Below are 15,916 nucleotides of genomic sequence, written 5' to 3' on the forward strand. Positions count from 1 at the left end.
CAAATCCTTCCAGTTCCTCTGTGTCAGCTCAACTGGTCCGCCTTGGTATGTTGATCCCCTGGCTCCGCCTTGGGCTTCTGAGCCCATTACTCCACTTCAGCCCATCGACCAGTCGGCTCCACCTTGGCTCCTCGCTCCCTCGTCTCCACCTGCGATGTCCCCAGGGCTCCCCCGTCCCTCCAGCTCTGCCTTAGTCAGTTGTCGCTCTGCCTCCATCACCGACTTCCAGGCATCCGCCTCAGTCTTCACTCCAACCAGCTCCGCCTCAGCCCTCCGGCTCCACCTCGGGCTCTCGTCACCATGGCTCTGCCTTGCCCTCCTGGTCCTCTGATGTTGCTCGGTCTCTCTTTCCATCAGACTGGGTCTCCACTGTTGGTCGGATTCATGACTCCACCCTGGCTCCTCCCTCCATTAGTTCCACTGTGGGTCATCCTCCTCCTGGCCCTGATCGGGGTCATCCCATGGTCTCTTGCTCCGCCTACTCCCCCATTGACTCTTCCTCCGGCATCCCATGGGCTTGTATTTTAGCCCTCCTTCCCACCCCCAGAGTTTTGTCAACCCTCCCTCCACTTCAGGGATGTTTTTGTTTACGACGCAATGTAACACGAGGTTTCGGTTTTAGTTTGTACTTCCTAGTTTTCCTGTGTTAGTTCCTGTTTCCTTTGTCCCTGTTCATCTGTTGCCATGGTTATTTATTTTGTTAATTGATTATCTCCACCTGTTCCTTGTATTCTTCCTTCACTTTGTGTATATCATTTGTAAATAAATGTGACTGTTGTGATTAGATCCTTCCTCTACTCTCCTTACTGCAACCAGAGTACGTGACATCCATGCACAGTCTTTGTCACATGACAGTGGGAACACGAGGAAACAAAGAGTGAATTCAATCTTTTGAAATTTTCACTTCTGCTTACCTGTTCTCATGTATTCTTAATCATCAGGGCACATCTGAAGACAGGCAGCAACGAGTCATGGCTGCTTAACATTATATAGCTCTCCACTTTGTCACTCTTTCTTCACATGACATCTGCCAATGTGTTTTGCTCTTCTAACTGTAAGTCTGGGTATGTGTTTTACCGTCCATCTGTTTCCACTGTGTTTGCAGCGCCAGATGCACCATTCATCATTCTAAAGGTCATCTATCTCTCTCCTCTCTTTCTCATTTACTCCATATTTTCTCAGTCTGTCCCATCTTCCACACCTGCCCAATCAATACAGTTCAATAGCTTTCTATTGTCATCTCGCCATTTTCTCTTTTCTTTGCCTTCCTAACAGCATGAAAGACGCCCAGCTCGTGCCATTTGAACCCAACCATATGCTCAGTCCAAAACCTAAGCATCATTTTATGCGATAATAGACATAAATACTGTTCTAAAAACACAGTATGCAAAAAAAAAAAAAAGAGCAGTAGATGTCTGAATTCATAGTATATTCATAAAACAGTAAGCAAAAATGAGGAATGCACTTTATACACTTATTATGGAAAAATACACTTTAAAACAATACACTTTAAAATAACATACTTAACTATGAATTGAATGTGATGTTTTTGGACACTTAATTCCCTGTTATATAATCAAATGAAAATATATTTATTGTACATTTATTGACCAACTAAAGTAGGACTTAAGTACATTCTTATATGCAATTTCATAATTACTTGTCTTTGAAATACAGTTAAAGTGTACTGCTGAATGTACTGACAAGCAATATGGTTGCTTGTCAGTATAAGCTTCTATTAAAACATGTATGTCATGTATTTAATATACTTGTAATGACACATTTGTAATGATGAAGTTGCAATTCCATACATTTAAAATATGTTAACGTAATGTAATATCAAATAACACAGTACAGTTAAATTATAATCAAGTACTTTACATGTGCTTTAGTATGTCAACACATCAAAATAAGTGTACTTTAAAGCATGACAGACAATTATTAAAACATGATTTAAAATGTACTTAAATATAGAACATTTCATTTGATTTTATTAAGTGTATTAAGAAACATGGTAGTGAACGTGAACTCTCTTTAAGTACACTTAAGTGGCCTTTTATTTCATTAATATTATATTATCTGCAAGTACATTTTTTTTTTTTTTTTTTTTAAATATATACTGTTAAGATTTAAAGTATACAAGTGCACATTCAATTCAATACATTTCTTTTTCACAAGGGGTAGCATGGTTAACCATTTGAATAAGCTGTCTGACAAGACAAATAAATCATAGCAAAGTTGTAAAACAGCATCCTAAGTGGCATGAATTACAAATATATTTAAATAACATACAAGTTTCAATAGAAATTATATTAAAGTATATTTTAGTTTACATTCACTTCACACTTAAGTATATTAATTTAAGGTTTATTATTTCTGTAAGAAATACTCTTTTTAATGTATGATAAAATGCACTTCTTTTCACAAGGGACTTTCACTTTTGTTTTAGGAAACAAATCACACTGCAAATCTATAATGCTCATTATCAAAAGCCTTCTGAATTTTATAATCTTCATTGCATGCACTTAAAAATCACTATTGTCATTTAAAATTATGTATATTATTGTTTATTGATTTAAATACAGAAGGCAGGATGTCCCCTTTAGCTCCCTGGCTGCCCAACATCAAGCAAATCTAACATTAGTGTTAACCTACTTCTGAATAATTAAACTACTGGAGTTGAGTTGAACTCATGTGAATTATTCACTTGGGTGACTTGGAGGTAACATGGTGTTTCCTGACCTATATCTGTTTGAAAGTTGCCAAAAAAGACACAGGATCTCATGATAAACCCTATTTTGACTTGAGTATGGTCTCTTAAGGGAATTTAAGTTGAATATCTGCTCTGCCGGGGTCTATGTAAGCACAGGTTATGTTTCGTCAGCCAGATTGAATTCTGGTGTGATAGGCTTCTGCACTCATCAAGTTGTCAAGTGTTTTGATGTTATCGGAATGGAACGGAATAAGTAAATAAGGTGTCCGACAGTTTGTCAATTTAAAGGATGGTCAGGAACTAACTGAGCCTAGTCTGGCGAATAGACCAGTTTACATTGTAAATATTTCATTGATTATTTCCAGTTAGTTTTAGTTGTGATTATGTAATGTTGAGCCTGAATAAGAGCCTGATGATTAAGGTTGTTTGGTTTATTGAGCTCAAAGAGAAGGAAATACCCAAATATTTTAACATAAGGCAGTTTATAAAGAGAAAATAGAGAGGCCTATTTGAACATGTAGAGGGTATAATGTCAATTTAGTTGGAGAGATACAAAAAGATTATAATGTAACTCTAATGCTATTACATATTAGGCTCAAGGAAAATAAATGTTGTTTGTTAATGGCAGACATTGAAATGCCTCAATAATGCAAGAGAGGAAACTGAGTATTTTCTGCTAGGAATATAAATAGAATTAACATTGAATGAATAGCGCCATCATGTGGACAGTTTAAAATTACATCATGTAGTAGCCTACATGTAGAGAGCTTTTTTTTATTTTCTAATGGCTACAAAAGAAAATTGTGTTTTACAGATCTGACAGTTGCAGTTTTATAGACTGCTACATAATAATTATGTATGATGCTAATGAATATTCATGAGGTAGGTGGACCATGAATGTCACGTGATTCTGTCTTAGAAGGGAAGTTGTAGCGTTGCTTCTGCAAGCAGTTTTGCAATGTAAGGTTTCTCTTAGGATACAGTTATTTGATCTCTGCATCCAAAGGTCGTCTACATCCAAAAAGGTGAGGTTTAATTAGCCTACTTAAACCAGTGATGTCGCGATAAGTTTAATGAATGGGACAGCGCGTCTGTCTGTATCAACAAATGAAAGGTTTTTAGGCCTACAATAACGGGAGATTACGAAGGTAAAGGTTGTGTCTCAAAACTTAGTGAGCTGCCTACTTAGACAAGCATTTAAAGCCATCATACTGGTGGATATGATGCCCAAAAATATCTAAGTAGGCAGCTCACTAAGTTAGACACACTGGTACCCAACTTCCGTTTTAACAGGTTCACAGATAATTAATTTTAACTGTTTAGATTTGCTCAGAACATCAAAATATAATTTTATCGCTAAACATTACACTATACACTGTATGAAGCCACGTGGTCTAACTGTAACTTTAACCAACTGTTCTATTTTGGGTGGAATTTTTTTTTTTTTTTTTTTTGATTAGTGCAAATAATCTATTAGGCGACTAAAAAAATTAATCTTCTTCATTTAATTAAGTCTATGGCAGTTTAGGTAGTTATAAGTAATATATATATGCCTTCATCACAGTGAAAAAAATATAATAATCTAAAAACCGTGAAATAATTATAAATAGTTTCGATATTTATTGTGTGAATATATTAATAAAAATGATGTCTGTCACACAGTTGTAGGATCATTTTCACCACAGCCATTGGTTATCAAAACAAATGTTTACCAAGGTCACAGAAGCATCAATGAACATCTTGGGATGAAATAAGAAAATATACACAAAATCACTTCTGGTAAGTGTAAGTTTATCAAATTGAGCAAATATGCTAATATGCAACTGGAAAAGTTGTTGTTTAATTATGTGTGTTTGGGATAGATCAAATGCTATGAAAATATAGTGTGTGTGTGTTTTGATTCTAACAGCATTATATTGTTTCATTATATAGGCATTGTGAATGCCGAGCACAAACATGTTCAAGTCTGCTTCCCGTAACTCTCAGCTGCTGTTGTTGGATCAGAAGTGTGCTAAATGTCTGTTAGAGACGTATGTCAAGCGGAGTCTCAGTCTGAATGAGGGATGCAGGAAAAATCTGAAACATCTCAACAGGGTGAAAAGGGATGAACAAGGAAGCCAGGCCAGACGTGCGTCCAGTGACACCTCCACCCACCGCCTGTCCGTAGAGAAGCATCTGAAGATCAGCAAGTGCACTGAATGCACAACATCAGAATCTGATTTACGTTGTGAGAGCCTGAAAGGTCCAAGCAAGACCAAGAGGCATTCTCTCTTCAGAGGCTTTTGCAACCTCTTCTCTAAGAAGAAGTCTGACCTGAAGGTGAATGGAGAAGTAGTTTCAGAAATAGATTGTGGACAATCTACAGCAGAACGGGGCGTTGACACTTCTTATGAAAGCACACCCGGCCACACTAAGAGTTTGAAAAAAAAGCACTCTCTGAAAAAGATCTTGTTCAGCAATCAAAATGTTGAGCAGAGAGAGTCATTACAAACAGACTCCACTCGTTGTTTTGGCGATGAGGAAGGGCTTTCAGATGGTGAGTCTTGAAGTCTTGTCTGTAGGGGTCTGGGGTTTTATCGATAATGGTAATTCATATTTTTAGTGTTTTTGTGCTGGTACCTTGGCTGTTTTAGGCCTGTCATGGACAGCTGACTCCCGAAGATTCTCATATTCTTCAAATTCTGTGCGGTGGTCAGTGACAGAAATGAATGTTGTCATTAAAGAGCAATATCTGCCACCTTAAATTGATTTCCAGGAGCATTTTTATTTTTTAATAAGGGTTTTTTCTAACCTTGTAAAAATGTATGCATCATATTTTATGTCAAATTCCTACATTTAATCAAATTCAGTTAGAATAATATGAAAAATCTGTATCAACTAATCAGTTTTACACTGCAGAAGTGGCACAAAAGCTGCATCTTAAGTAGCATTTAGAAGTATTTATGCTGCAGTTACAATTGCATTAATAATGCTATGAGTTTAATGTATTAAAAAATATTATTTAAATTATTTTATTAATTAAATGATAAAATTTAAATTTAAATATGTTACTAAAGTCTCCAGTTGGTGGTGGCAAGTCACTGTCTTAATGAGTGAGTCAGTGAGTCATTCACTCAACCGATTCATTCAAATAGCTGATTCATTAAGGAACCAAACCCAGTGTATGAAACCATCTGTGGCTTTGTTTGGAATTATTTTCTTTGGCGAAAATATTTTCAAAAACTGACAATATTGTGTCTAAAATGTAACTCACAATATTAACTTATTGTTTATTGAACAAGTCAGTATCACATTTGCAATCATGCAGATATTTGGGAAAAACATCATGGTTGCTTATGTGATATTGCTTAACTGTCATATAGAAATATAAGACAAAAACTCATGCGGGGCATTATGTTATAAGAAGATATTATGAAGAATGTTGGAAACCAACAGTTTCTTGTACCCATTGACTTCTTCTGTAGTATTTTTTATTTTTATTTTTTTCATACTATGGAAGTCAATGGGGACCAGCAACAGTTTGATTACCTACATTTTTCAAAATTTCTTCTTTAACATTCAAAAGAACAAAGAAACTCATCCAGGTTTAGAATAACTTAAGGCTGAGTAAATGATGACAGAATTTTCGTTTTTGGGTGAACTATCCCTGACATTTAGAGAGTTAGTAAAGGTCTGTTCACACTAAGACTAATGTTCAGTATGGAAATTCGGTGCAATAAACATTTTAATTTGAATAAAGGGGTGGCCACACAACACTGTTCGTTTCCTTGACTTCCATTCATAGACATGTGAATGCGGGATTCAGTGGGAGACCGGAAACAAAAGCTTAATGCTGTGTCTGAAATCACATACTGTTTAGTAGGTTCTACAATTAATTTTAAACTTACTTCGCAACTGTTTAAAAAAGTATGTTCTATATGAGTGGTTCCCAAACTGGGGTATGCGTACCCCTGGGGGTACGTGAGGTGACAAAAGGGGGTAGGGGAGAGTGGGGTAAGATGAGACATTTTTTACTTATGTGGTCCTCAAGATGAAATGAGAAAATGAGGCAAGAAGTACAATGAAAATATTTAAAGTAATTTCAGGATGTTTTCTATCATTTTAAATGATCAGAATACATCTATGACAAAGGGTTCTAAAAATATGGCTTCTTATAAAAAAAGTGTTCCTCTGGCTCAGTTTACCCCAGGTTAGGGGTAAGTTGTTCCGAGTCAGTAGGTGGGTGTAAACTGACCATCTAACTGAATCTGAATCAAACCCATGTGAAATTTTAAAGATAATGTACCTATTTTAAAAACTAATTTAATAATCACATTTCCTTTTACAAATATTCATATTTCTTTTTTTAAAGCTAACTTAAACAACATAAAACCAACCAAAAAAATGAAGTTGAAATTTCAGTATGTTTAATTGTTTGCATTTCTGAAACAATATGTTAAACACCAAAGTTGTAACCTTCCCATAAACAGACTAAACAGAGAGTTTGTTGAGTAAAATTAAATAAAAACGAAATAAGAATGAATAAAGTTCACTGAAACTAATAAACATTTTAGTCAAAAGGTTCTTGACATGGTAGTTTTTCTGCAGTGTCGACCATGTTAGGCCATTAGAGAGTACAGGTGACAAGATATGATTAAACTTCCTCTGGTTTGTATCAGAGAAGGATTTGGTGTACTTGTACAATGTTCCTATCAAATAAACTCGAAAATAAAGATAAACTAAACCAGTTGCGTAATATTACATTGAAATGACACCAGTTTATACTTCAGATTTAACTTAAATTCAGTGCCTTATGGTGGGGTAAGTTAAAACGCTGGCTCAATTTACCCCACAGCATTTGGCTCACTTTGCCCCATAGCTGCCATTTTAGGAAAAGCTAGCTAGTTTACCAATTCAGAATAATATTTAGCTAAATGACTTGCATGGTTTTATACGTTGCTAAATCACCAATATGCATCATAAATATTTTTAGACCTGGACAAATTTGCTTTGATGAAACAGCCATTACATCTGTTATGTTAAAATTTTACTTTGACCAGCCAAAAACAGTTTTTAAAGTAAATAAGTGACTTCCAGTCCCCCAATGTGCTTCTCCTTTTCACAATCTGGCTGCAATGATGGGTAGTTCTAAAATGTATGGTCACATGACAATATACAGGGGGTGGGTCAACTTACCCACTGGCTCATCTTACCCTACTCTTCCCTACACGAACAAAATGCTGAGTAGTTCATTTAATTCTACCTTAAAATTATATTAAAATCGAGCATGTATTTCTAACTGCCAAAATGTCGTAAATCCAGTACATTTAATCAAATTACCTCATCATTTGCAGTCAAAAATGGCTGTATCCACACAAGCAGCATGCATATGATAGATTGCGTGCAGTCTGCTGCCTTAAATCACGCTAAATTACTGTCGTTCTTGACAATGCACCTTTGTAAAAGTGGGGATTTAGCACTTACTCGCATGAAGAACAAATATAGACACAGATAGTGGATTAATTTCGATTTAAGACTCAAATTTTCTCCGATACAAAAACATACCTTGTGTGAGTTCTTGTATTTAATGATGATAACGAGCAAGAATGCAATTGTTCCCAAATATCCACATGACTGCAAATGTGACATTATTATACAACAGGTCAAAAAACAAAACATACATTTTAAACACAGTACCTTCAGTATTTACTCTATTTTGCAATGAAATAACAGTTCTAACGAAAACCACAACAGAACTACAACACACGTCTGCGTTTAGCGAACAATTCTGCGGCTTTGAACGAATCGTGAGAGTCAATGATTCATTCGCAGCCACTTGGTTCGTTACTGAATGAATGACTCGATGACTCACTCATAAAATCAGTGACTTGCTGCCACCTACTGGTGGTTTTAGTTTAATATTTAAAAGTTTTACCATCATTGCATATTTTTCTATTGAACATTTTTATATAAACATTATTTATTTTATAAAGTTATTCATAAAGGTAAAAATATGCACTGGAAAATCAATTTAGGGGGCAAATATTGTCCCTTAAGCTGCTGGTTTGCAGCATTGCCAGAAAATGGAGTAGATTGTGTATTTTTAAATGTTGTATTTATTATTATTTGTTGTATGTCAGTGACCCATCACCACACTGAATAGCAGAGGAAGAATCTGGAACTGGCTCTGTACTCTTGTATTTGGTGTTGTTTAATGAACACAATAGCAAATACAAAAATCTGAATATGTAAATAATGTTTGACTTCCTTTTTTCTCCATGACAAGAAGGCGTCAGAAATGGAAAATTGCGCGTCACTTTGTGTACTCGGGCAACTGCAGTATTTACATATAAATTTGTGTTTTTGTGCCAAATATTAATTCTGGTGTGAACAGGCCTTCATACTTAAATGTCACTGTATCGTTGGTTCATATCTACTAAATCTGAAAAGTAAAAAAAATGTGACTGATTTCTTGTTTCCCTTCCTCTCTATGTAGTAAGTGTGGGCTCCAGTAATATATACTTTGAGACGGTGTCAGAGGAATTGGAGTTGATTGTGAAGAAGATTCAGTTTAGTCCAAAAGATGATCCTGGTCAACTGCCCTCTGCTGCTTGTTTAGGAGATTACAGCTCTGCAGGTGACCCTCTCTAATGAAATATGACTGGCTGGAGATTCAGTCAATTCATGTTTTAGAGCAGAATAAACTCCACAGAATACTCTGGGAGATTTTATTTATTTATTCAAAACATGTTTCAATGTATCACAAGTTCATATTACAAACTGTAAATGTACACACTTGTGTCTCCTCAGGTGATGACACTACAGAGAGGATTATCAGCTTGCTGAAACAACATGGAGATATTATTGATCAAAAAGTTAGCATTTTAAACTTTGATTCATTTAATTTAAGGAATCTTAACTGATGTTTGAGTATTATCTTTTGACATAATGTTCAGTCATTTGACTCTTATCCACTATATACAGAAGTTATTTTAAGGAAATAACCAATCCATATCACATTACAAGACTCTCTACAATATGCTGTATTCTGACTGGTCAATTACAGCATTCTGTGGTTTATTTTGTCATAATGACCAGCTGAATGCTGATAGTCATTTACATATTAGGAAACAGCTAGATCCTAGGGGTGTAACGGTACACTCTAAAAAATGCTGGGTTAAAAACAACCTAAGTTGGGTTGAAAATGGTCAACCCCAGTGATTGGGTTAAATGTTTGCCCAACCTGCTGGGCAGTTTTATTTAACCCAACTATTGTTTAAAAATGACTATATGGCTGGCTTAAAATGAACCCAAAATAGGTTGGAAATTAAAAATAAGACACATAATTACTAGAGGCAACAATAATAATCAAAATGAATAATAATCAACATTTATTAATAAGCAATTTAATAAATGTTTCTTTAATTATTGTTCACTAAAGGATTAGTTCACCCAAAAATGAAAATTCTGTCATTTATTACTCACGCTCATGCCGTTCCAGACCCGTAAGACCTTAGTTAATCTTCGGAACGCAAATTGAGATATTTTTGTTTAAATCCGATGGCTCCGTGAGGCCTACATAGGGAGCAATGACATTTCCTCCCTCAAGATCCATAAAGGTAAAAAAAAAAAAAATTTAAATCAGCTCATGTGAGTACAGTGGTTCAGTATTAATATTATAAAGCGAAGAGAATATTTTTGGTGCACCAAAAAAAAACAAAATAACGAATTATTTAGTGATGGCCGATTTCAAAACACTGCTTCAGGAAGCTTCGGAGCATAATGAATCAGTGTGTCGAATCCGCAGTTCGGAGCGCCAAAGTCACGTGATTTCAGCAGTTTGGCGGTTTGACACGCGATCCGAATCATGATTCGACACGCTCCGAATCTTCCTGAAGCAGTGTTTTGAAATCGGCGCACCAAAAATATTCTCGTCGCTTTATAATATTAATTTTGAACCACTGTACTCACATGAACTGATTTAAATATGTTTTTAGTACCTTTATGGATCTTGAGAGAGGAAATGTCATTGCTCCCTATGTAGGCCTCACGGAGCCATCGGATTTAAACAAAAATATCTTAATTTGTGTTCCGAAGATCAACGAAGGTCTTACGGGTGTAAAACGGCACGAGGGTGAGTAATTAATGACAGAATTTTCATTTTTGGGTGAACTAACCTTTTAAACTTATTAATAAATGTTAATTTCCAACATATTTTGGGTTCATTTTAAGCAGGAAATACAGTAATTTTAAACAATAGTTGAGTTAAAAACTACCCAGCAGGCTGAGCAAACATGTAACCCAACCGCTGGGTTAAAACAACCCAAGTTGGGTTGAAAATGGACGAACCCAGCGATATTTTGTGTGTGTGTGTGTGTGTGTGTACACAAAAGTCATGGAATCGGTACGTACCTTGTTTTTGGGGTCACTGTTCGATACGAGTTCAACAGGAAAAAGCAACAAATCCCCAATGCTAGGTTTCTTTTCATTTATTTTGAACAGACAGTAGTGCAAATTATAGTTTGTTCTGTACTAAATGTGTTGAAGTACAGAACAAAGTAAAGACCCATACCTAGCGGAATTTAGTCCCTCTGAAGTAGTTGGTACAGTACAGCCTCCTATAGTATGAAGCACTAAGCAGTAATCAGAATGCACTCTTGCATAGGACATTTTTTTTTTTTTTTTTTTTTTTTTTTTTGGATAAAAAACAAAAAAGTTAGTCACAATCAGCTACAAAACTGAAAAGCATCTTTGTGTTATAAAAGTACAAAATAAATAGAATAATGAAAAATAAAACAGAGATTAGTTTTTGCACTCCTGTAGTCTTTTTCTGCCTAGCTCTGGTGATTGGCACATCTGGATGATGTCATTTGCCCAGTAACCCCCTCATTATAACAGTGGAATCAGCTTCAAATACTTCGTCATTTATGATCATACAGATAAGAGTAACAGCAGGTTCACGCATACTCCATTTGCAGTGCGTATGTGGTACAGAAGCAACACGGGTTTGTGTGCTTTCACATATGACGCGTTTGTAGTGCACAACTGATCCGCGGTTGTATATTACAAACACAACATTTTTTTTCATTATTTTTATTTCAAATCCAAAAGTTACTGAAAATGCTTTATCAGAATTGTGATTCTCTTTGTGCACAATATAGTTATACAGTCTTTCAAAGACGTATTAACATTTAAATGCACTAAATTAAAAGGCACAATATGTAGTTTTTTGCCGCTAGAGGTCGCCTATTTAAAACAAAGTGGTAGCTTGATGGCGCCAAGATTGAGCACGGAATCATGAGAGATGTTATCTTCACCTCACAGCCAAGGAAAATAATCCGATGAGACTCAGGCAGAAATCATGTTCATGGATGAGATTATTACCATTACTGTAGTATGAAGCAGAACAGGGCCGAGTGCTGTGAGAGCTGAATGAGGCCGCTGGAGTGATTTGATAAAGAGAGACGATCGCAACACATGGCTCGACAGCAGCGGAACTTTTATTATGCCGCAGTCGCCGGTGCCGCTTCTTCCGGTCAAGCGTGTGTGGGGTAAAGCAGCGCTGTTTATCATATTAGATACAATTGATTGAGTGTGTTGAAAATGATGTTATAACATTACTCTGTGTTATAATGTTACTCTAAGCTAGATCGATATTAGAATATCATATTAATATAATCAAGAAAACGAGATTTAAACAATAAGACTAAACATGTTGAGCAATATAACGATTAGTTTTCCACCTCTACAAAGAGACGAGTGTCATCCAGTATATCACCCTTGTTTATAGTATCTAAATGTGATGTAAGGTGTAGTTTTCCTTGCTTTACCCTGGGCAAAAAGGCATATGTTGACTATGAAACACAGTAGAGTTTAATTATATTTATGGTGAAATTACTACATTTTTGTGTCATTCCATGTTTATTTTTATGCAAACACTGTCACTTTAATTCAGCCGCTTCTGGAATGCATTGCCGGACCAGATTCACGTACAGTGTGAACACTCTAAACTGTTAGCAAAAAAAAAAATACGCACTGCAAACAAAGTATGTGTGAACCTGCTGTAAGACATCATTCAAAACTGTAAAGGGTCTGTGTTTATTTGTATACACTCTCAATAAAAACAAAACATTGTGTTTTTGTAAAAAATGGTTCCGGTTTCTTTTCCGTGAAGTTTGTGAAGCGCGTCCCAAAAATTAATCAAAACTCCAGCGTATAGGCTACTAGCAAACTCTTGCATGCCATCTGAACTCTTGTTTTGGGTTGGTGCATAGATCGTCTCTTCTTCTTCTTCTGCTCTTTTTCCTGTTGTGGCGGTTAGCAAACAGTGTTGCATTACCGCATGCCCCCTTCTGGATTGGAGTGTGGTTCGCCTGTGACTGACTGTATTTGTTGTCTGACTGTATGCACCGAACCGTGACTGTTCGGGATGAATACTTGTACCATTACACCCCTACTAGATCCCCTCGTATTCTCCTTCTAGATCAGCAAGAACAAGAGTGTCCAAGACTTCCTCCAGAAACTGACTTACAGCTCATTCCAGCAGCTGGCAGATAACTATGTAGCGCAGATCCCCAGTCCTCTTCCCCAGACCACAGACGCCTCCCCTGAGCTGGTCAGACTCGCCTTCACCCTGGACTTTACTGCCAAAGTGGCTGGACTGTGCAGCCAGACGGTCGGTCGAATCATGGGGTTCGGTTCTCAATACCTCCAGGATTCCTTCACACAAATGTGTGCGGCCCATAGACAGGTAAAAACAGACCAGACAGCAAAAGCAAAAGTGTGTAATTGTTTGCAGTAAAGTAGTGGAGCACATTTGGGTCTTGCAGAGTAACATGTGCTAAACGCCACCAGGAAGGTTTGGCATATTTTCCCACTTTATCATTTAATTCTTCTGAAGTTGGTAAACAATAGCACTGTGACTGGGCCAAGTTCCTGTTCAAATGGATGGGTTGATGTGTGATGTGGTCATGCATTTATAACTGTGATAGAAGTTGTTTTTGCAGCTTAGTTTCAAAAATTGCTGCTTTTTTTCCACTGAGGAGGAAGTTCTAAGATTTCAGGATGTTCATAAGAAATCAAACTCCTACAACAAAGTTAGTTATTAAGTTAGTTAGTTAGTTCCTCATTTTGTTTCCTGTTTCTTGTAGGTGGTTTCAGGTTGGTTTATTGTAAGTGTGCTGTTTATTTCTCAGCTCATTTCTCATATCATGTTTCATTTCCTGGTAGGTGCCTGAAGATTTGGAAGGACAGAATACCTGTGATCCAGACTGACAGCTTATTACTGTGAAGCCAAAAACACCAAACAATGCAATAGGGTAAATTCAGGGAAAACAAAATGAAAACTGTGATATATGTGCAGCTGCTTTTGTGAACAAGCCAAATGTAGTAGTGTGTAGTAGTATTACAAGGACTGAACCTGATGTTGAAGCTGTGAATAAGAAATGTTTCTTGGGTGCCAAATCGTCATATTAGAATGATCTCTGTAGGATCATGTGACACTAAAGACTGGAGTAATGATGCTGAAAATTCAACTTGAATTACATTTTAAAATAAATTCACAGTTATTTTAAATTGTGATAACATTTATTGTAATAACATTAAATTGTAACAACATTCAAATAAATGCAGCTTTGGTGAGACTAATCTTACTGACCTCAACCTTTGTAATGGTAGTATGTATTAGAAATATTCTGCACTGTGACATTTTAGGCTAAATTACGAGACATATTTATCGGGACCTCATGCTGGGTGTAACCTCATTTCAGAACTGATGTTTACGCTAAACAACATTACGCTTGGGTATAAAATGTAAGATATGGATCAACTGTCATGTGATTTTATTTGGCTAGATCAGACTGAGCATCTCTTTGGATATTATGCCATTTTTAAAAGGTAATTCGTCATACGTTTTAACTGAGGAGGTGGTGTCTGGAAGGACCAGTAGATGTTTGTTCTGAAGGTGGTAGATGACGTATCATACAACTGCATGATCGAACTTCGATGTGCTCTATTTTGTGCTAAAATCATTTAGTAAATCATATTTGACCATTTTGTCTGTCTCTTTTGAAGAGATAATGTCTTTATTAATGGTTGGCATAAAATAATGGCAGCATTTGTTTCTGCATGTGAATGTGTGGTGTCTGAAACTGCATTAACCACCCTTGACATTTCAGTGCATCCTGTATGAACACATTCTGCATTGAGAACCATTGCTAATCAATCTCAAATGATTCATGGAGTTTGGCCTTGATGTAAGCAAGATCCTGTGATCTAACCACCTATTCATTATAGTCAGCTGTGGCCCATCACAGGTGTCCTATATTCTCTGAAATGATTTTACTCTGAAAAAGTCTGCTTTAAATTATCCCAAGATAAATAACAGCAAACTCTCAACCCCTTTTTAAGCATCAAAGACACATCATGGACATATTCCAGGATGACAATGTCAAGATTTAACAGGCTCAAAGTGTGAACTGGCTCCTCTGAGTCTAGACCTTAAATTCATTGAAAGTCTTTGGGATGTGCTGGAGGAGACTTTACAGAGTGCTTGACCCTTGCATTGTCAATACAAGATCTTGACCAAACCTGATGCATATTTCCTTCGAGAGGAGCATAATTTTTGGTATATATAATATATATATATATATCACATAGAAATTCTTTAACGCAAATCATCATAATTCTAATTGATTCTAGATTAAATAATAAACAATAAAAATGCTTATTTCCCAGGACATGGGTCTTCAACCTTTTTGATGCCCAGGCAGCTGTATATTTTCATGTTTAAAAACCTATTATATTGTGTGAGAAAAATACTGTGATATTAAACAGACAACAAAATTAAACTATTGGTTGTTATATTTTCATAATACTAAAGCAAAAAGTTAAAATGTTTTCTGGAAAAGTTAACAGCATATCTGAGATTAAAACTTTACTGTTAAAAACTAGTGCTATCAATAAAATAAAATAAGAATGAAATAGTAATATTATAAAACTTGGTCAATGTGAATGTTTAAAAAAAAAAAAAAAACTATTTCAATAATATCTCTGTTAACTTAGCGTTAAAATACATTGGTAACACTTTATAATAAGTATATAGTAATAAAGTATTTAAAAATCATTTGCAAACTATTAGTTTATAGTTAAAGGTTCAATATGTAAGATTTTTATTTTGAAATATCCAAAAACCACTTGCACAGTGTTATAGCGGCGTTTAGCGGC

At 35.9% G+C, this 15,916-nt stretch overlaps 1 protein-coding gene across 1 annotated transcript; it reads left to right on the top strand.

Annotated features, from left to right (window-relative positions):
• Nucleotides 1-3,593: 3,593 nt before the first annotated feature.
• LOC127505264 (uncharacterized) lies at nt 3,594-14,338 on the top strand. Its single transcript, XM_051880706.1, has 7 exons — nt 3,594-3,738; nt 4,376-4,492; nt 4,646-5,249; nt 9,189-9,329; nt 9,503-9,567; nt 13,176-13,442; nt 13,922-14,338. Exons 3-7 carry the CDS (start codon nt 4,655-4,657, stop codon nt 13,964-13,966), a joined length of 1,113 nt encoding a protein of 370 aa, XP_051736666.1. The 5' UTR covers nt 3,594-3,738; nt 4,376-4,492; nt 4,646-4,654; the 3' UTR covers nt 13,967-14,338.
• Nucleotides 14,339-15,916: the final 1,578 nt, after the last annotated feature.

The sequence above is a fragment of the Ctenopharyngodon idella genome, chromosome 22 (genome assembly GCF_019924925.1).
Source record: "Ctenopharyngodon idella isolate HZGC_01 chromosome 22, HZGC01, whole genome shotgun sequence".
NCBI classification, from domain to species: domain Eukaryota; kingdom Metazoa; phylum Chordata; class Actinopteri; order Cypriniformes; family Xenocyprididae; genus Ctenopharyngodon; species Ctenopharyngodon idella.